The sequence below is a fragment of the Arctopsyche grandis genome, chromosome 4 (assembly GCF_051622035.1).
Source record: "Arctopsyche grandis isolate Sample6627 chromosome 4, ASM5162203v2, whole genome shotgun sequence".
Classification (NCBI taxonomy): Eukaryota; Metazoa; Arthropoda; class Insecta; order Trichoptera; family Hydropsychidae; genus Arctopsyche; species Arctopsyche grandis.
The window spans coordinates 18,510,992-18,532,109 of NC_135358.1; the positions used below are offsets into that span (position 1 = coordinate 18,510,992).

Consider the following 21,118-nt stretch of genomic DNA (forward strand, 5'->3'; position numbering starts at 1 on the left):
ACTCTGCACGTGCAACTACACCCGAGTTCGGTTTGGGGCACACCCACTGTCACGGCGGGGAGCCAAGAACATGACGTTCCGCACCAATCAGTGTGTTTTCGTCCTTAAGTCATGACCGCACTAGGCGACCATTCGTAGTGCGTTCTATCTCAAACAATATTTGGCGCCGCTGCAGTATACATAGTGCCGCCTAGTGCGGTCCAAGCTTCATCATCATCATTTACAGCCATTCGCCATCCACTGCTGGATGAAGGCCTCTCCAACACGCTTCCACTCGTCTCTGTTTTGCGCAACACTCATCCATCTCATTCCGCACATTTTCCTAATTTCGTTCACCCATCTTCCTTGCGGTCTTCCTTTTACTCTTTTGCCTTCTCTCGGGTACCATTCAAGCACTTCTTTTATCCACCTTTCGTCCATCCTCCTAGCTACGTGACCCGCCCATTGCCATTTCAATCTCTTCACTCTATCCACTATGTCCACTACCCTTGTCATATTTCTCACCCACGTGTTCCGCTTTCTGTCTTTCCTCGTTATGCCAAGCATACAGCGTTCCATACTTCTTTGAGTGCATTGGATTTTATTTAGCATCTTGGCGTTCAGTGTCCAAGTTTCACATCCATACGTCATCACTGGCAAAACGCATTGAACAAAGATCCTTTTCTTCAGGCAGAGTGGCATTTTTGATTTAAAAACAGCATTCATCCGTCCAAAGCTTAAACATTTATAATATAAAATGTCTAAGTTTAAACATTTATACTATAAAACGTGTCACGAGAAGCTTAAATTATACGTATTTTTTTTTATTTAAGCTTGTATTTTATATGTAAATTTTATTTGTTCATTGAAATATTGAAAGACATTCGCATCAATTCCTTTTTCAATTTTATTTCTCGTTTGATACATTTTATGTATATATGAATGTTTTGTTTACGGTGATCGATATTTTAAAATAAGTACCTTTTATATATATTTTTTATATATATGTAGTACCTACCTAGTATTGTTCTCATTGTTACGTTTTACTAGAATTGTTATCCAATTAATTGACATGTCCTTCGATTGTGTCGAGCGTAACTAGAACGCGAAGCGAAAGTACCCAAAGTCTCGTTGATTTTCAAACGGTCCATTCGTTTTTCGACCGGTCGATCGATTGCCTTTTGATTATTGCACTTCCCGCTTCCTGCAGATCTCTCGTTTGAACAGAAAACAATCATTTTTTTGCAGAAATCTCCGATTTCTTTCTTCAAAACCGGCCGTCCGTGTCAAACCGAATTGTCAATGCATAGACGTTTTTGTCACACTAGACACTGATACACAAGACACGTCTGTTCGCCGATTGTAGTTTGCTTTCTCTCGTCAATCAGATCTGACCGTTGGTTTCTCATGACTCGCTGTTTCATAATCGACATCACACGTCAAAACACGCCACAGACTCACCCGGAGCGGATATCCGCTCGCGTTACTCAAAATCGGACATTATACCAGATATGTATCATATTACGGCCGAATTTCCGAATTGCGAAATCGACCATTTTTAATGCACACACTTTTTTTATTTATTTCGCGGGCTTTCATTATCGCGAGAGCGTGAAATTATTCGCCGATTCTTTGAAAGTTATCGCGGTCACACTCGTAATAAAATTGCGCGTACTTTTTTGGGTCGTTGTTTTTTTTTTAATAATTTATTGACTGTTCATTGTTCTGCTTTGCAGTTGGATTAGCATGGTATTATATTTTGCACCCGTGCTGAGCTTTTGCTTTGTGCTGAATGGGTTTGGTCGACGTGCGAACGAAATTGTTTGTTGGGATAAAATCCGTGAACGGTCGAAGGCAATGCGACATGAAATGTTTAGATTTTTTATTATTAACATTTGCGTGTAAATTACCAAATGAAGCGTGTTTTGTATTAAATTTCTATTTTTTTAATACTTTAAATCTTCACAATTATTTTTTTATAAAAATAATGGTCTTTGTTGGACACTTTTTTTTAATTTAATTAATTTAATTGCCATGATTCCATTACAGGTTGCCCCCGAGTGACACCTATGGCATTAAACTTAAGGCCTCTCTAACACACTTCCCTGTGGTCTTTCTTTTACCCTTTTGCATTCTCTCGGGTACCATTTTAGCACGTATTTTGTGTACCTTTCGTCTATTCTTCTAGGCACATGGACCCCCATTGCCATTTAAATCTATTTACTCTATCCACTATGACCACTACCCTTGTCATACTTCTCACTCACGAGTTACGCTTCCTGTCTTTCCTCGGTATGCCGAGCATACCCGCGTTCCATACTTCTTTGAGTACATTGGACTTTGTTTAGCATCTTGACGTTCAATGTCCACATTTTATATCCATACGTCATCACTGGCAAAACGCATTGATCGAAGATCTTTTTCTTCAGGCAGAGTGGCATTTTTGATTTAAAAACAATATTCATTCGTCCAAATGCACTCCATCCTAATCTCATACGTCTCTTTATTTCTTCTTCTTTACTACAGGACATGTCTATTATTTGACCTAAATATAAATAATTATTTACTACTTCTACTATTTGATCATGTAATGAAATGCTATATAATTTATAAATTTGAGATCATATTCAAATAGTGGTGACATAGTGGGTAGGATGGTTTTGCCGATTTGATGAGGAACTGTTTCCTCAATAAAAATCAGATAATTCGACAAACTCTGATATGAAACGATCGACTAGTCTGACCAGTAGCATTGTAAAAATACTTCCGAATAATGTCTTCAAGCGAGGTCAACCCAGAGCTTGAACCCGGTAACCTCTCGGTGGTTAGTATTAACGCAACCACCGAGGTATTCTGCTGGCTATGTATAATTACATTTTAAATTAATCACTGAATTTATTTATTTAAAGTCATCGCTTGATATAATATTAACGGGAAATTTTCGTTTTTTTACTTGTACGTGTGTGGGCTCAACTGTCTGTACAATATATGTATGTATATGCATATTTATAATTCAGTTATGTCTAGTAGTCGATTCCGTGAGATGTTCCGTTACGACGAAAATAAATTCCGATTGTTATTACTCGCCATGATTTATGTTTAAATCGCTTACTTTGATTGACCGTTAAATTATTTGCGAATTTAATATTAAAAAATTTAATTATTTCGAAACTGTTATGGGAACTACTTTAATCGTGCACGATTTATGAAAGTTCCCATCGTTCGTCTAATACTCTGTAACTCAGAATTTATATAATCATAAGTGGATTTATTACGCTGTACATATGTATGTACATACATATGTACATATTCTCATAGTTCGGTTTATCGACCTGGCCAATTTTTTTTTCATTTCGTGAATTTTTGCTTCAGTTCTGTAGTATAATTTGCCACTTACATACATACATATATGTATATGTTCCTCACTATAAATATATCTTAGTCTCGATCGCTAATGCAATCGACAGTGGCAAAAAAAAAAACAACAAATCATTAATGTCTGTTTATGCAAGTGTGCCAGGGTCATCTTTCAGAGTACATACTATTAAATTTTCGACCATCGTTGTGTGATTTTATACTTTCTTGTTTTCATGTGGAAAATATCGTTACGTGATTTTCATAACGTGTCGTCGATTTGGTGCAAGGTTACAAATGCATTAATGCTAGGCACGTGTGGAAAATGCATCCGTTGCATTTTCATGTTTTCAATGCCGCAGTAGTTTTTAAATTTTCACATTTTTTTTCTTTTACATACATACATATAGTAATTCCTAATCTCGTTTGACACCTTTTCTGAATCATCTTTTTGAGGTCATCTTGTCGTGACGTTTTCGACCCGTGCGTACTCCCAACAATGATGTCGGAACAATAACATATGGACGCATTTAAAACAATGGCTTAAAATAAAAAGAACCGTGTAAATGCTAATTTTTTTAATAATAATAAACAATGCATAATATTGATTTAACTGGTCTGGGTGCCAAAATGTAGAACAATTACACGATTAGAACGGCTCAGTTCACACTCTGACCTCGTCGATCTGTTTCGACATACCGGTTCCTCATTTCGTTCGACAAATAACATTCTTCAACGTGTGCTTCTATTTATTTGGACTTGTTTTTTTTTTAAATAAATTGTTTAATTACCATGAACAGGGAAAAACAATGGGGTGTTTAGTCCTTCCTGGTTGACATTTTGCCTCGTCTCTGATAAAATTTACATATTTACTGTGGGTTAAATTATAAGGGTACCTCTGTTTCAATTCTTGTATCTCCAATTATACACGGTAAGCGAGCGAGGTAAATAAATTTAAATCGAAATGGTTTTTTTTCTTTATTTATAATGAATGTTGGTTTTCGTATAAAAATAATAAAAGTAACTATTTTTTTTATATATAACCAGTGTTATATCCGTTGATTTCAACGAGTGGTTTCTGAAAAAAATTGACACACGATTATTAAAATAAAGTAATATGTTATATATAAATATAGTGTAAGGTAATTTATAGACGCGGGCGCGCACGTATTAATAAAGTTGAGTGCGCGCATTACACGCTCGCCGATCCAACCCGTTCACCTGTTCGAAATGATGAATTAATGTGTGTGTGTCTTCGAGGATGTGTGCATGTGTACGATTCCGCGCAGTGCATCTGACGCTGATGTCACCCGTTTCAAATCAGGTGCTCAATATCAGGAGCACATGTCAGACGCTCCACACCCCCACTTCCCCGCGTCTCTTCGACACGGTCGGTCGTCTCGCCACATCCATAACGTATACTCCTGGTATTCTAAAATTTGTGTTTTTGAAATATCCATTTTTGTCGATGCACCGCACATACCCAAAAACATACATCGCGTTCGTTTTTTTATATATACATACATATCAGTGGCGTGCGCTGAAATTCTCTCTCTTTTTGTCTTACAGCCTTACTTAATGTGCACGAACGGGATACAAGAGGAACGGCCTGTTCCTCTTGTATCCTGCTTGTGCACATTAAGTAAGGCTGTACGACAAAAAGAGAGAGAATTTCAGCGCACGCCACTGATATAATACCTATATATATGTATTACATATATACAGGTATTATATCATCTACAATATTATTCTCAGTTTGACGTTAATTCAATGTATTTAAATTTATTGACATATGTTTTTGGGTATGTTGAGTATCTTTTGTAGTTTCATTGAGTCAAATTTTATTTGTTTATCTTAATGTTGTTCCTTGAAGAGATATAAATTCCCTCAAAAATTCCATTGTAATTTTTCTTCCTGTGTATTTACTATAAAATTTTATTTCTCTTTTAAAATTTATGAACAAAAGAAAATATTTATATATTTTCATTTAAAAAAAATCTTCTCATACTAATTTTACAATAATATTGTCATTAAATATATTAATATCTTATCAAAATTATAAAATTGTTTTTGTTTTTAATTTTCAGACTTCAACATCGCTTGATACATGGATGTGGGTGAATGTTACTAAACAGTAGTTTGCGTTGGTGACAACATTTTAGCGATTTGGCATATTTTATGACCAGTTGTGTGTTCAATAGTGTAAATTTTTCCTCAATTATGTGCTTAAATTCAAATGCCACCTTTTTAATAATATAACATTTCATCACACATAATAAAGAAAGAATGACATTGAGAATTTTAAAAATACCAGTTACTAAACAAAATCCGAACAATCATTCTGTGCAAGCAATGATGAAGTGAATTGAAATTACGCGTTTGTTTTTTTTTTGTTTTTTGTTATTGCCAAATAATCGCATTGAACGTTCAATATGATAAATAAAACTGTGCTAGTTGTGTTATGCGTGTGAGCGATTCGACTAATTCTGAAGAAGAAATTTGTCTCAATATGGGTACAACAAATAGCCGGCGTACTGAGGCCGGCCGAGGAGGATGCAGTAATACCGGAGGCGTAGGAAGATTGTCCCTTCGTCGCATCTTATTACATTCTCCACTCTTGGGTCATCGATTACGTTCTGCTGCTCACCGAGGTATGTTTTAAAATTAAAATTTACTAAAAAATTGATTACCTACAAGTTTGTGTGATTTGTTACATTTATTTATTTTATTGCAGTTGTAGAAGGCAGACATGGTTCTGGACGTATTGTTCCTCCACCTATTCCTCCACGGCTGATACGACCATCGACACCGGCCCATTTACCTGGCCATGATAATATTTCAGAAGAAGAGGTACGAACCTATTGTGATTATGTCATTACAAAATTATTTATCATTATAAACTTTGACAACTTCATGTTATATTGTTTATCAATTTTAACTGAATGATGGTAGTTAGTCGAAGCCAAGTTATCCAATCAATTTGATTCCCAAATTAAACTTTGAAGTTGCACTTTGAATTTACCTCGTGAGTCTAATAAGTGATTGAATTTCAGGAAGACGTAATGGAGTGCCCTCTCTGCTTAGGAGTTTTTGACGCTGACTGTTTTCCCGTCCTTTGTACATGCTCTCATAGATCATGTTGCCATTGCTTACGAAGATACCTCTCAATTGAGATCCAAGAGTCGAGAGTTTGTATAGCTTGTCCAGAATGTTCGGAGCCTATGCATCCTAGTGGTTTGTTACATATTTTTACTATTTTCATTGCATATGATTAATTTTGATTTTTATTTTATTTTATCATTCTTATTTTTAGATATTAAGCGAATTTTGGACAACGAATTTATTTATGAAAAATATGAGGATTTCATGGTTCGGAGAGTGTTAGCAGCTGATCCTGATACGAGATGGTGTCCTGCACCTGATTGCAAGTAAGTTCAATTTTACTTTAAATATACATAAGTATGTATTACATATATATATATTACTTTGTTATATGCAATATGCGATTTCCTGTTCACAGTTTTGCTGTAGTTGCTCAAGGTTGTGCTTCATGTCCGGAGCTATTTTGTCAGGCACCTGGTTGTGGGAGGGCTTTTTGTTACCACTGCAAGGCAGCTTGGCATCCTAATCAAACTTGCGATGCTGCCCGTCGTCAACGATCACCACCTGCACCTTCAGCTGCTCCAGCACCGCAAGCTCATCATTCTCCGACAGAAAGTGATCATTCAGGTTTGTCCAATATTATATTTTAAAAATACTAATCGACTTAAAAATGTTTGTATTAATTTTTGTAAATATTTACAGGATTAGTAAAACCTTGCCCGCGTTGCTCAGTATTAATTGTGAAGATTGAAGACGGTTCTTGTAATCATATGGTATGTTGTGTTTGCGGATCGGAATTTTGCTGGTTGTGCATGAAAGAAATTTCAGATCTCCACTATCTTAGGTATCTATTTCATTTTAATTTTATACATGTTTGTAGTTTGAAATTAATTGTTCATATTCTAATTTATGTTTGATTGTAGTCCATCGGGCTGCACATTTTGGGGCAAGGCTCCATGGTCTCGGAAGAAAAAACTTCTTTGGCAGTTGGGAACTTTGGCAGGGGCACCTTTAGGTATCGCACTGTTGGCAGGGGTTGCCGCTCCAGCTCTGTTACTAGGATTACCCGTGTGGGCTGGTCGCAGAGCTCGTGCTCGATGCCGCAAAATGCCACCAGCCAAACGTCGTGCTCTCGTGGTTGCCGCTGTTGCTGCTGCTGTAAGTATTTTCTTTTTATTTCCAATGTTATATAGATTTCAGGATTAAAATGCTTGGTCTTAGTGACGAATTAGGGCTACCTGTAATGTCGCTATGACCTCATTTTAAAAATTGAATTAGACATCTGATGTGGCAAGCTCAAATTTTACATATGTACACGTATTTTATTGGTGCACCCGGTTCACTAATTTGCGTTTGACCGAAACTTAGAATTTATAAATTCCTCGTCTACTTGATATTAGGAATAAAAGCCATACAAACAAAAATGTTTAGCACAGTGAATAACTTATTTTATGGGGTAAACAATTACTGTTAAAATTGATTTTCAAAGGTTTTTTTAAACATTTTTAAGGTGTGTTAAAAGCTTAAAAATCTATAAATCATCACAATATTTCTCAATACATTAAAGATATTACATACATACATGCAAAAAGACATTTTTGTATAGATTCAAACTCCTTTTCAAGCAGATGAGAAATTTAGAATATACGTTTGTTAGACGAGAACCAGTCGAACGGAGTAGACCCGTATTTTATAAACGTAATTAAGAAATAACCGAAGAGGTTTATTAATAAATTAAAATTTTAATTAAATTAAATGATTTATACGATTTGCACTTTTTACACTTACCTGTGCTAATTCTTCCAACAGTTTTCGGGTAATTTTTTTATTATAGAAAAAAATTGAAACCAAGATTATAAGCTATTATGTATTTTGTAAATAGTTTCTATACATAAGTTTTGTCTATTTTTTACAAAATGTTCCATAATTGGAAAAGAAATGATAGGAAATACATATACACAATATATAGGGATATTATCGATGGTTGTATTTAAAATTACAAGAATTATAAATCCCGTATCATATTTGAATGAAATTTTGAAATTGCAATTCTTATTTACTCAACCATCGATATGTTTATTAATGGAATGTGCTCACAAAGTCATAAGGATTCTTCTATAATATATACATATGTATGTAAATAACTACTACAAAGTCTACGGTGAAATTAATATATTTTTGTAATTAGTGTCATTTTCCCAGCAGATAACATACATGTTTAAAGAATTAATTCAAATTTAATTTATTTGCTCGAAAAAATAACGCGTTAAGTGAATGAATGTTGAATAGTATTTATTTTATTTAAAAAGTATCACGAATAACATATCTATTATGTACTAGTGTAAAGTTGACGGCATGTTTTCCATATAATATTTGTTTCGATAAACATAATCAAAACCTAGTAAAGCTAAACATACTTCTATATAAAATGCAAATTGACCAAACATATATAGTAATTTGATGATATGATATATTTTATCTTTTGTGACGGTTTGAAATCGAGAAATTAATGTCCATGTGTCGGACGTACATATAGGACGTTTTTCTGAAATTATTCAATATGATTTTAAAAAATATGACAATCTTATCGGATTCGATTATTGAAATTAATTTAACATTGATAGAAATTTGGAATCGAAACGGGTGATTGTTGCATGCATTTGAGACTAGCAAGTATTTTTCATAGTTAAATATTTAAAGCTCAACTTTCATAATTAAAGTATACATTATTTTGTATTTGATTATCTTCTTATGCTTAATAAACAACTCAATTGATCTAAAATTTAAAATAATGAATATATAATGTATGTATTAATAAATTCTAAACGTACTAAATTCATTTTACACTATTAATATAATACGTGGATTTTCTTTAAATTTGCAAGCACCATTGATGATTAAATTTTTTCACTCGTGATTATTTAATTGTACGTCGTCAGTGCCGGGGTGATGCGTGCGTGCTTTTACATAGAACTACATATAATAGTTATCCAGTTTATGCAACCGTTGCACATGCACATGATGATGATGACGATGCTCCGGATCACCGCGATCGTACACCCTCGCTTCTTTAATCATTACGAAATTCAAATAATAGGTAATGTAGAACAATCTCGAGTCTAACAATGCGTCTATATGTTTTCTATATGCGTTCAATGTTTAGTATGACCGTTATTACTAACTAATTATCATTTGAATTATTATTGAGCTTTTTTTGTATTGCAGTCTTCGCGCCTTTTCGTTCTCGTGTATACTTCGTTTGTTAGTTTTTCAAAGTACACAACTAAAATTATATAAGGCTCTTAATAATTAAAAGTTTATTAGCTCTTAATAATTAAACGTTTAAAATTTTGTGATTTTTTTTTTTTTGGTTAATAATTGCTATATAGTATTTGTGTTCAGTCGAGTTGTTCGTCTATAAACTCTTGGTCTAATAAGCCCTGATCTCTTGCATCTTCGAGAGCGTCGTGCAGACGACGCTCCGCTTTACAGTCTCCCAAAGCCACGTCGACACTTCCCAAGCATAACAGCAAAGCCAACAATTGGGAGCGGCGCATTTCCCTCATGACTCGAGCTCGTTCCCAGCCCAGAGACGCAGCATCTTCACCCAACTTCGTACACCAATCCAGCACAGCCTCAAAATAACCCTGCACTAGAGTTTCCGTGTGTCTCCTACGCAACTCTCCGTTTACGGACGACACTAGCAACAAAGCCACATCGTTCGTCGGCCTGAAATGAATAAGCAATCATGTAAAATCATGAACTAACTTTTGAGATTAGCTGTGCAGTGCAGTTGGGAAATTCACCTGCTCAGCGTGACCATTTGCCAATCTAGAATGCAGCATTCGGTCTTGTCGTCACCCTCTCGGAACATCAGATTATTACACCAGAAATCAGTGTGCGTGATGACCGCCATTGGAGGAGCTGGCCTCAGTAGTTTTTCAATCAGTTTCCTCGTGCGGGGCCTCAATGCTTCTAATGAAGTGTGCACTCCGCTCAATCCTATCGAGTAAATGGTTCCATAATTCGTTCATAATAATTTTGTTGCAAATTGATGAGATGGTTTAAATTGTACCTGGTCTGTCGCGCAAGAAGCGCGCTAATTGAGGAAGTCCGCGTTCCAACAGTTGCTGATAACTGTCGGAAGCGCGATCGCTTTGAAACAGGAAAGGATATCGCTCTGATAATGGTGGTGATTCTCTGGAAGCTAACACTAGAGATAGTGCGTGCACTTTGGCTATTGAATTCAACGCTGCTTCCGCCTTTGAATTAAAAACCGATGCTCAATTTTTTTTATAACTAATTATTTCGTATTTTTAATTGATTATAATAATACCTGTTGGAACGTCAATCCTTCCGAAAAGTCAGCCGTTTTAAATCCTAAAGGTCTAATATCTTCTAGAATCAATGCACTTTCAGGTGGTTCAGGACTAGCCCCAATCTCACTTTTACCTGTATAAAATTTAAATTACAATCCATCGCCGATGTTGCAATTGTTAATTTGCACTGAGATTTTTAATGTTTACCTTGTTTATAGTGAGCATGATAACACTTCGGCACAGGCAGTGCAATTGAAAGATCGGCGGTACCTCGAACGCCCTCTAAATCGGGAACGACCTGTAAAATCCACCCGTTTTTAACTACGTTCGTTCAATTCCGAATTTGATCATTGAAGTAGTGTATACCTGTGTGTAGAATTTGATCTCCCTCAAATCGAACTGCGCTTCGGTGACGAAAAAGCGGCTGAAAGGATCTCTCGGCAGCAGTTTGACTACTAGATTAGCAGTCCTCGATATTCCGGCTAGTAGATAGTGAACTTTTACGGCTAACACGTCACTGAGGGCAGCCTGTCCTTCTCCACACCCTGGACGCACTTCCACGTGGCGCAATTCCACGTGTCTGTTGCCGCATCCTGCTCCGTCGTCGTGCACCCTGGACAGGGCTCCCAAAACCCACTCTTCACTCACGGGACAGTCTTCTCCTTCACCATCGCCATCACCCTCTCCAGTATCCGAACAGGATGACTCGGAACCCTCACTCTCCGACATGTTCCTCCTTCTTCTGATCTAAAACGAATCTATTATTAAAACGATGCCGCTCTCCCCCTCCTCGTCTTTTAAATTGACGAGCTAGACAGTTTAATTACTAAACACGCTAACGTGCGATGTACTCACATATGCACATACATATATGGAATACACGCGAGTTATTAATTTTTCATTAAGGTGATTGATAATAGGGAAAATGCCACCCCTTCCTTGTTGCTATGCGATCGCATAGGGTGAAACACGAAAGGAGGGAGTGGTGGCAACAGCTGATGAACTCTTCCCCGGATTTGTGCAATTTATTTATTTATTTATTATTTAGTTAATGATTGAAGTCGAAAAGAGGACTTCCGCTCGATTGAACTTGTGCAATGTGCCAAAAAAGGCCAACCCCAGCGAAATAGGTCAGTTCTGACCCCCTTTCTTTTCGTACGTTCGTTTCGCCACCGCCCCTCCCCTTTGACAATAAATAGAGCTGTCGATCGAAGTTTTATACTTTTTAATGCACCTTTTTATCAATGTTTCGATTTTTTGTTTTAATTTAAGGGATGTTTTTGTGAAGTGTAACAATGAGGATACACACGTACGATCCGAGGGGTGTGAGGTGTCGGTGGTGCGCACGTCCCTCCGTTCAGGGTCGTCACCAGGAACTGTTCCCAGATAGTGCGCGTCCGGGCGGCTGCCACGTGGGGCGGCGCCGCCCCTACCCCCGCTCCTCGATTTGCAGATTTGCGGAATCCTTAAAGCCACAGAAATAATATGATTCACGTTCGTATTGAATGTTTTTATTAAAAATGAATGTTGTTTATTAAAAAAAGACGAGTGACTTACTCCATATGTTCAACTGGAAAATGAGAAGGGAGAACGACGAGTGGATTCCGACAAGGAGATAATTGTGAAGCCCGCCAGATTAACTGCTATCGTTACTTGGATTTTCGATAGCGCTATTATAAATCGTTATTGTATTTTTATTTACTGCAATTACATAAAAATTGATCTAAATTGAATACATTTTTAAGATATATGTATGTATGCATAAATAGAAAGGTTATTTCAATTAAAAATTCCTTACGTTTATCATAATTTTCTTTGGAATTATACCTTAAAAAATGCTTTAGTATGCATGTGTGTATAATATGCATGCAATCATGTTCAATTCATCATGATCGGTCACTCGCTTCATTTTAATGAGCTTCTTGATTAAAACATTTCATCATCGTATTCTAAAGATATTGTTATTGACCTGACATCATATTACATCTATGTAGTTGCACACATTTGTGCACTCGGTAAAATATCGCAATTTTGATCAACGGCCGCCATTTGATCGGCCGACATAAACAAAATAATTATTATATACGATAGCCACTGCCTGAAGAGACACGCGCAAAGCCCACAATATGCCGTGTCTCTTTCCACGATATACGATTCCAAGGGGAGAAAGAGATACAGAGCAGGGTTAACGGACAGCACTTCACACCTACGCATTAGACGATTTTATATACGATATGCTTAAGTATTGTTTTTTACAAATATACATAGTTATTAATTTGCATATTCGTGGTACTATTATAATCATTTTCATTCAATATTAATACAGTTTTGTTAATATTTTCGTTAAAAATATTATTTAATCGTTTTAGTATTGATGTGGAAGGAGTTTAGTTTTAATAAACATTTTTTTTAAATAAATAAAAAAAATTCAAACGATGAGTCTGTCCCGTTAATTCGTGGACTGCGGTGTTAGGGGTGGTTCTTAGGGGTAGTAGGTGGACACGGATGCGGGAACTGGGCGGAGTATCGATCTTTGTGGATGCTGCGTGCGCCACTGGAGTTGAGGAAGCAAGTAGAGTGGGTGGTCGTTCCTCATCCCCTCTTTGTACTTATTCTCCTCCCTCCACCCGTTGCACCCGCTGATGCTTCCACCCTCTTAACTTCCCGCATTGCGAACACCCCCCACCTATTGCAAAAATGCACTCGTTGCAATTATGTATGCCCTCCACAATGCATGCAATTTTGATTTGAAGTCATGATTTTTTCATTTATTTTTGTAATTTTATTCTATTTCAGATGCTTGCAGCTCCTGCAATAGCTACTATTGCAGTGGGTATCGGTGTACCAATATTACTTTTTTACGTTTATGGGGTAGTGCCAGTGTCGCTATGTCGATCTGGAGGCTGTGGGTTGTCTACATCTCCCCGAGGAGGAGTTCGTATAGATATTGACGAGGATGATGATATTCCGACTCGCGTTAGCGGTAAGTTCTTTGGTAAAGAAAATTGTTCGTCGATTGAAATATGGATGAATTAATATATTTATTACAATTCAGATGGGGGAAGTATTGCTGGAGGGGGCGGAGGTACTAGTGGAACTGCAGATTTAAGAGGGAAGTTGGGCGCAGGCGGATCTCCAAGTAGTGGTGGAGCTAGATCAACAACTCCAGCTCACACTGGAAGTATTGCTAGTCAGGATCGCTTTCATGGAGCACACAGGTTCTTAACTTACTTCAATCTTAATAAATTATATTAACTTTTTTTAATTTTGTTATTAATTTATTATATACTATATACCAGATTGGAGGTAACAGCAGATGTGGTATCTGCTCTACGTCTTAGTCTTTCTTCAGAAGCTGCGAGTCTTTCAGAACCCCTTCCACCCGATGATGCTTCTACGCGTGCATTGGCTGGTTCTATTCGAGATTATAAAGTAAAGCATTTTATATATTTTTTTGAATATTTGTATTATTGCTAAAATTATAATTTTATTTATTTATTTTTTAGCAAAATCAATCAGAAACTGTGTCATATTCAGCCGCTGATGATTGTGCTTCAGAGCGTGTTCGGTTCGACGATAATGTGTCAATTATCGGTCCCTCGAGTAATGCTGACTTCTTACCAGATACACTAACAGACAAGCATAGCATTTGTAGTTCTCGATCATTTCGCAGTCTCGGAAAAAGTTCTATTACCGAAGAATTATCAGAAAGTCTTGACAAATCAAGCATCGGTAGTGGTCCACGAAATGTTATATTCGAAGAAAACCTTGATGATATTAATAATATTCAAGAATCACCGAATTCACATAAAAGCAACAGTCAATCTTCTCTTCCAGGAGCGCGAAGAACAATACCTAAACTTACTTTAAAAACGAGTCATAAACATTTCACCTCATTTGAAGAAGATGTAACGAGTCAAACTCCTCCTGATGTTGTCAAATTCTTGGAAAGAAACGATAAAGTAATAAATCTTATTAACAAACAAAATAAAACAAGTTTTGATCGAGTTGTATGTACTAGTTATATTGATACTGCTAGTGTACAAAATGTAAGTGATGTTGAAACACCTGAGACTCCTGTTAATGAAAATGATGTATCTAAACCCATCGTTATTATGAGGGATAATGGATGTAAATATTCCGAAAGAGATCTTGAATGTGGTTCAGACATACCCAAAAGACCTCTATCTAAAGTTGCTATGTTGAGAAACATATTTTTCCATGGAAGTTCTATGATTGATGACATCGAAATGCCTATAGATCTTGCCAAACCTAGTACGAGTGAAAATTGTAATAATTTTTTAACAATCAAAAACGACAACTTTGGCGTAGAATTAACTACAAATGATTTGTCGAGTATTCACGTACAGGAGGATAAACTTTTGTGTGAAAAGGAAATCAACTTGTTGGATGAGAAAGATGAGTCTAAATGTAGATTCGTTGAAAACGAAACAACGAATAACTAAATATACTTAAATTGAAACAGACTGATAGCATATGTTGCGTAATATATAATGTACTGAAAAGAAGAGAACGTTTTTATATAATTTATACAAAACCTCCCTTGGTGGCGTGATTGCATTTATATTTGGACATTTTGGCATAACTATGGTCGTGTAACTGAAAATGTAGCATTTATTTTTAAAATAAAGAGATAGTTGTGTGAAGGGAACAATTTTCCCCGTAAAATCGATCCGGCATTTTATATTCATAATCAAACATCTTTTTGATCATGTTATCATATTTCTTTCTTTTTAATAATGTTTAGTTCTTTAAAGTATATACAATAGGATTTAATAAATTCACAATTTTAATGAGTGTTTAATGTATGTGATGTTCATATTTGAATTTATTGCATGATTGTCATGAGTGTTTATTTACAATTATACCTATATTGAATTAAATAAGGTTGTGTATTAGAAATGTTAGTGGAGTTATTATTAAAAAAAAAAACAGACATTGTCATTTTTCGGTATGCTTATGAAAATTAATTTTTGTAAAAATTTTATTTATTACCGAATTGAAGTATGTGTTGTATTATATAAAAATAAAAAAAAAAGATTGATTTGCCAGTTGTATTCATGTCTAGGTGTTAAAATATATACATACACATATAATTCTGTCTATTATTTAATATTTTTTGAACCATTTTTTTATTCAGTCGTACGAAATTTAATATAGAAAAGAGGCAAAATTTAGCAAGTAGTAAAAAAGTAGCTTCATATGCTAATAATGTTTACTCTTTAAAGTTGAGTGAAAGTTGTTGGCGAATTGAGCTAAAATAATATATTATCGCAAATTAATATATTGCCACCAGCTGGTAGTAAACGAATAGTAATAAATTTATCCTTATGTACATATGTATGTATGTATGTAGATTTGTTAAAAAATCTCAAAATTTTTATTATAAAATATTTTGTTTTTTTTAGATACTTAAAAGAAACATGATGAAATTATTTAAATTATTTTAATAAAACCAAAACTAATGTGAATTGGACAAGTCTGGTTCTGATCCACATATTATATACGGTTTATTTCGCACATTGTGATAGCGCACACGAAAATCGTTTATACTACGTATAATAATCGAATACAGAATATCTGACACTCGAGTTCTCGTTAGTATGATAGTTCGCGTGGATACCTCTCCATGGATGGATTTCAGGTGCCAGATGTTCCATGATCGAGATTTTAGTGTCTTGTGCGAGATCACTTTGCGCGGAATTATCACCGAACCGTACATATTATGATAAACGGATTATTACGCAAATTGCGATCGCGCGCATGACAATCGTTGTCACAAAAATCGCGAATACGGAATATCTGGCACTTAAATTGCCCGTTAGTACAATATTTTACATGGGATTGATGGAGTTTTTGGGTGCCAGCAGTGCCGGTTTTAGGAGGGGGCTGGGTCGGGCGGCGCCCGAGGGCGCCAAATAAGTTAGGGCGCCGCTCGATGCGTCAAAGACGCTTTAAAATTTAAAATTAGAGCGCCAAAAGCCATACAAAATTTTAGATTAGAGTGGCAAAGGCGAATTTTTTTTCTAAGGATATTTAGAAAAAATTGCCCGAGGGCGCCATTGGGTGTAAGGCCGGCACTGGGTGCCAGATGTTCCATGATCGAGATTTTTGTGACTTGTGCGAGATCAGTTTGTGCGGAATAATCACCGAACCGTACGTACATATTACATATGTGCTGTAAATATTGATTATTACGTTTTTTTTTTAACTTGGAACTTATTTCATATATTTTTATTGTCTTTGCCTTCTTACGCGTTTTCCATTTACGAGATTTATCACGGAACGTATCTACTGTATAAATCAGTGGATGGGGATGTACATATATGTTTTTATTTTCGCCATTTCCCGTAGAAACCCCGTTCACATTTTTTAAATTAAAACCACATTCGTTTTAAATTGAAATGAAAGTTTATCAGGTGGAACGCAATATCTATCTTCTAATCTATAATCTTCTAATCTATAATTTGGAAAGAGACTTTGTATGTATCCTTGGTCGTCGTCGTCCGTAGATCGGTGACGTCATCGAACACGTGATTCGATTTTTTTTTTTTTTTTCGATCCATGGGCGCCGATTTGTTTTTTTCGATTCAATGGATTCACCCCCGCGGGGGCGCAAGGCGAGTAGCTTCATGGGGCCCCGCCAGGGGCGCCACAAGGGGCGCAGCCCCGTGGGGCCCCGAAGGGGTCGCAGGGGGGCGCAGCTTTATGGGGCACAGCCTTATCGGCCGCAGCCTTATGGGGCGCAACCTTATGGGGTGCAGTCTTATGGGGCGCAGCCTTATGGGGCGCTGTCTTATGGGGCGCAGCCTTAGGGGCGCAGCCTTATGGGGCGCCGCCTTATGGAGCTTAGCCGCATGGGGCCCCGAAGGGGGCGCAGCCTCATGGGGCGCAGCCCCATGGGGCCCCAAAGGGGGCGCAGCCTCGTGGGGCGCAGGGGGGCGCAGCCTCATGGGGCGCCGCCTTATGGAGCTTAGCCGCATGGGGCCCCGAAGGGGGCGCAGCCCCATGGGGCCCCGAAGGGGGCGCAGCCCAATGGGGCCCCGAAGGGGGCGCAGCCTCATTGGGCCCCAAAGGGGGCGCAGCCTCATGGGGCGAAGCCCCATGGGGCGCAGCCTTATGAGGCGAAGCCCTAAACGGCAACTGATCATGGGGGCGAAGCCCTAAAAGGCATTAACTAAGGGGGGCGAAGCCCTAGACGGCAATTTATCATGGGGACGCGGAGGGGCGAAGCCCTAAAAGGCAACTGATCATGGGGGCGAAGCCTTAGACGGCATTTAATCATGGGGTTGCGGAGGGGCGAAGCCCTAAAAGGCATAAACTAAGGGGGGCGAAGCCCTAGACGGCAATTAATCATGGGGGCGCGGAGGGGCGAAGCCCTAAAAGGCAACTGATCATGGGGGGGAAGCCTTAGACGGCATTTAATCATGGAATTGCGGAGGGGCGAAGCCCTAAAAGGCATTAACTAAGGGGGGCGAAGCCCTAAACGGCTATTAATCTTGGGGGCGCGGGGAGCGAAGCCCTAAAAGGCATTAACTAAGGGGGGCGAAGCCCTAGACGGCATTTAATCATGGGGGCGCGGAGGGGCGAAGCCCTAAAAGGCAACTGATCATGGGGGCGAAGCCTTAGACGGCATTTAATCATGGGGTTGCGGAGGGGCGAAGCCCTAAAAGGCATAAACTAAGGGGGGCGAAGCCTTAGACGGCAATTAATCATGGGGGCGCGGAGGGGCGAAGCCCTAAAAGGCAACTGATCATGGGGCGAAGCCTTAGACGGCATTTAATCATGGGGTTGTGGAGGGGCGAAGCCCTAAAAGGCATAAACTAAGGGGGCGAAGCCCTAGACGGCAATTAATCATGGGGGCGCGGAGGGGCGAAGCCCTAAAAGGCAACTGATCATGGGGGCGAAGCCTTAGACGGCATTTAATCATGGGGGCGCGGAGGGGCGAAGCCCTAAAAGGCATTAACTAAGGGGGGCGAAGCCCTAGACGGCATTTAATCATGGGGGCGCGGAGGGGCGAAGCCCTAAAAGGCAACTGATCATGGGGGCGAAGCCCTAGAAGGCAAAGGCTCAGGGGGGCGCCGAGGGCGAAGCCCTAGAAGGCAAAAAAAAATTTGATTTTTTTTTATTTTTTTTTATTTATTTTTTTTTAATTAAATGTTTACTATTAGCTTAGTCATGTTTAAGCGGTTTATATTATAAACACTGAGCGAAGCCGGGTAATACAGCTAGTTATTAATAAATGTGAATAAATTGTAAAACAATCGCAAAGTGTTATTAAGAGGGCTGGACACCAGCGTCTTGTCCATACAAACGTATTAGACTTCTCCCTTCCTCAATTATGGCACTAGAGAAATTATTTTTTAATATGCTATGGATATCTACCATTGGGTTGCATCTATCGTTTTATTTTTTTGATTAATTATTTTTTTTTATAGGAGCTAGGAGCCGCCCAACATCAATAAAATCGCCGAAAAGAGTCGAGCGTGCTTATTTAACGGTCGATTTAAAAAAAAATACGCGCATAGTTGCACAGAAATTATCTTTCTCATACCGATGATAACATTTTTTTAAAAATTGATCCAGTTTCGGAGGAGAAAATAGGAGAATACGAAACCTCGATTTTGTAAATTTAAAATACGTTTAAAGGTCTGTTCATACTTAACAGCACTGCACGGCTTCAGTACTGCACGACTCCGTTTCAAATATGTCATTTTATTACATTTCTATTCATATCTACCTACACGTCGCGGTCACGTCACGTTTACAGCAATTTGGTCGAGTGCAAGGCAAAATCGGCTTACTTATACATTAGAGGCCATGACGATACGGCGCAATATTGCTTACGTCGTATTGTCGAGTACTTGCAATATGAATGCATACACGTGCATTCGTAGCTACGCGTCAGAATACAAGTCAGAAAAAATGTTTCGACGTTTATCGAACGAAAAATTATGTATAATCGCGCTGTTGGAAGAAGAAGCTCAAGAAGGCAATAAAAAAGCACGGAGGCGTTTTGATATGCATCCCATGTTAAAAAATAGAAAAACCAAAGGAGAGTTTTGGACACTGTATAAGGAGCTTGTGGATGATGGACAAATTTTTTTTAAATATTTCCGTAAAAAAAATAAATTGTTTTTAAATATTTGCGCCAGTGGCGGCTCGTGATAATTTTAAGTGGTGGGGCTGCACTGAAAAGATGTCTAAAAAATGTCACCATAATTATTCTATCATGTCATAACAGGACAAAATAAGCACCATTTTTGGCGTACGACCACTTACTTACATGTGGATTTAAGTATTATTGAAAAAAAAACTAGCAAAATTCACCACCCATTAAAGGGGTGCGTCCAAACGCGATGAAGATTTCGAAAAATACGCTGGTACTCCAGTAAGATTGCTAAAAAAAATTCGTGCTTGCTGGTTTCGCGACGCGGATAAAAAAACCCCAAAACCTTTCAAAAACTTAACCCCCTAATTCGTAACGAAAAACATTAACCTGTTGACAATGCATCGATACATCGGTTGTTTCATCTGCCATAACAGCTAGATAAGTTGCTTTTTTTTTATTTCAGCACTTATTTGTTCCCTACACACGTTCAAAATACAATCTAAAAGTTCATTTTGAATAGTTTTTGATGTCCCTTTAAAAACCGAAGAAGTTTGAAAACGTTTTTTTAAAGAATCGTCGAAATTTTGTGAATATTCTAGAAGCCCCCGAAAAACTCCTAGATTTTTTGAATTATCTGTTTCATTGGCATTTCAAATTTACCGCAAAATTTAACGCAATCAATAATTTTAAATAAAACATCCCGATTTTTTTTGACGTTTTCGTTATGCTTATCTATTTCCCGCCAACAAGCTTCGCTTAAATGGGTTTTTATGTTAGCCGATCCCAAAATCGTGAGATTACACACATTTTTTAAGTGTTCGACAAGTGTTTTTTTTAATTTTATCGTTTAAATGTTTTAAGTCAATAACTCCTGTTTTCGTCCAAGATGCCAAGCCTGGCGACTCGCCTCCAAACAAAAGACACGGATAACAAAATAACGCGTTTTTTTCTGTACATCCCGTTAACCAATTGTATTTTTTTATAAATGTCTGGATTAAATTTTCGCGAGTAACTAAAAGATCTACTAGTTGCAGGCTGTGAAATAATTAAATTGGGCGTGAGGCAGCCTAATGCTTTTATAGCGACTTTTTCGGTAAGTTCTAGTCGCGAAAAGTGCAAATTTTGTAAATATTTTACTGAATTATTTTTTTCTTCCATTTTTAAAAGAAAAAAAATCTTAATATATTTAAATAAAAATTACGAGAAAAAGTTAAACAGATTTGAAAAAAGT

The 21,118-nt window shown here is 37.5% G+C and overlaps 2 protein-coding genes across 8 annotated transcripts in view; one reads left to right on the forward strand and one right to left on the reverse strand.

The window, feature by feature from the left end:
- Nucleotides 1-15,870, forward strand: part of LOC143911364 (E3 ubiquitin-protein ligase RNF19B-like) — a 40,471-nt gene extending 24,601 nt beyond the window's left edge. For all 7 annotated transcript variants that reach the window (XM_077430227.1, XM_077430228.1, XM_077430233.1 and 4 more), the window contains 11 exons: nucleotides 5,421-5,984; nucleotides 6,068-6,183; nucleotides 6,387-6,567; nucleotides 6,647-6,761; nucleotides 6,854-7,062; nucleotides 7,138-7,279; nucleotides 7,359-7,593; nucleotides 13,551-13,737; nucleotides 13,810-13,972; nucleotides 14,054-14,186; nucleotides 14,261-15,870. In XM_077430227.1, the coding sequence (XP_077286353.1) occupies nucleotides 5,795-5,984; nucleotides 6,068-6,183; nucleotides 6,387-6,567; nucleotides 6,647-6,761; nucleotides 6,854-7,062; nucleotides 7,138-7,279; nucleotides 7,359-7,593; nucleotides 13,551-13,737; nucleotides 13,810-13,972; nucleotides 14,054-14,186; nucleotides 14,261-15,220 (2,631 nt within the window). In that variant the 5' untranslated portion in view covers nucleotides 5,421-5,794 and the 3' untranslated portion in view covers nucleotides 15,221-15,870. The remainder of the gene's footprint in view (nucleotides 1-5,420; nucleotides 5,985-6,067; nucleotides 6,184-6,386; nucleotides 6,568-6,646; nucleotides 6,762-6,853; nucleotides 7,063-7,137; nucleotides 7,280-7,358; nucleotides 7,594-13,550; nucleotides 13,738-13,809; nucleotides 13,973-14,053; nucleotides 14,187-14,260) is intronic.
- LOC143910698 (uncharacterized) lies at nucleotides 9,805-11,514 on the reverse strand. Its single transcript, XM_077429287.1, has 6 exons — nucleotides 11,121-11,514; nucleotides 10,962-11,052; nucleotides 10,772-10,887; nucleotides 10,511-10,697; nucleotides 10,242-10,437; nucleotides 9,805-10,164 (listed from the first exon to the last, which is right to left on the reverse strand). Exons 1-6 carry the CDS (start codon nucleotides 11,481-11,483, stop codon nucleotides 9,834-9,836), a joined length of 1,284 nt encoding a protein of 427 aa, XP_077285413.1. The 5' UTR covers nucleotides 11,484-11,514; the 3' UTR covers nucleotides 9,805-9,833.
- Nucleotides 15,871-21,118: the final 5,248 nt, after the last annotated feature.

Coding starts and splice junctions, on each gene's coding strand:
- LOC143910698 (XM_077429287.1), bottom strand. CDS start 11,483: ATGTCGGAGAGTGAGGGTTCCGAGTCATCCTGTTCGGATACTGGAGAG. Junction 10,698..10,771: donor AAGGATTGACGTTCCAACAG/GTATTATTATAA, acceptor TTTAATTCAAAG/GCGGAAGCAGCGTTGAATTC. Junction 10,438..10,510: donor CTTCTTGCGCGACAGACCAG/GTACAATTTAAA, acceptor TTTACTCGATAG/GATTGAGCGGAGTGCACACT.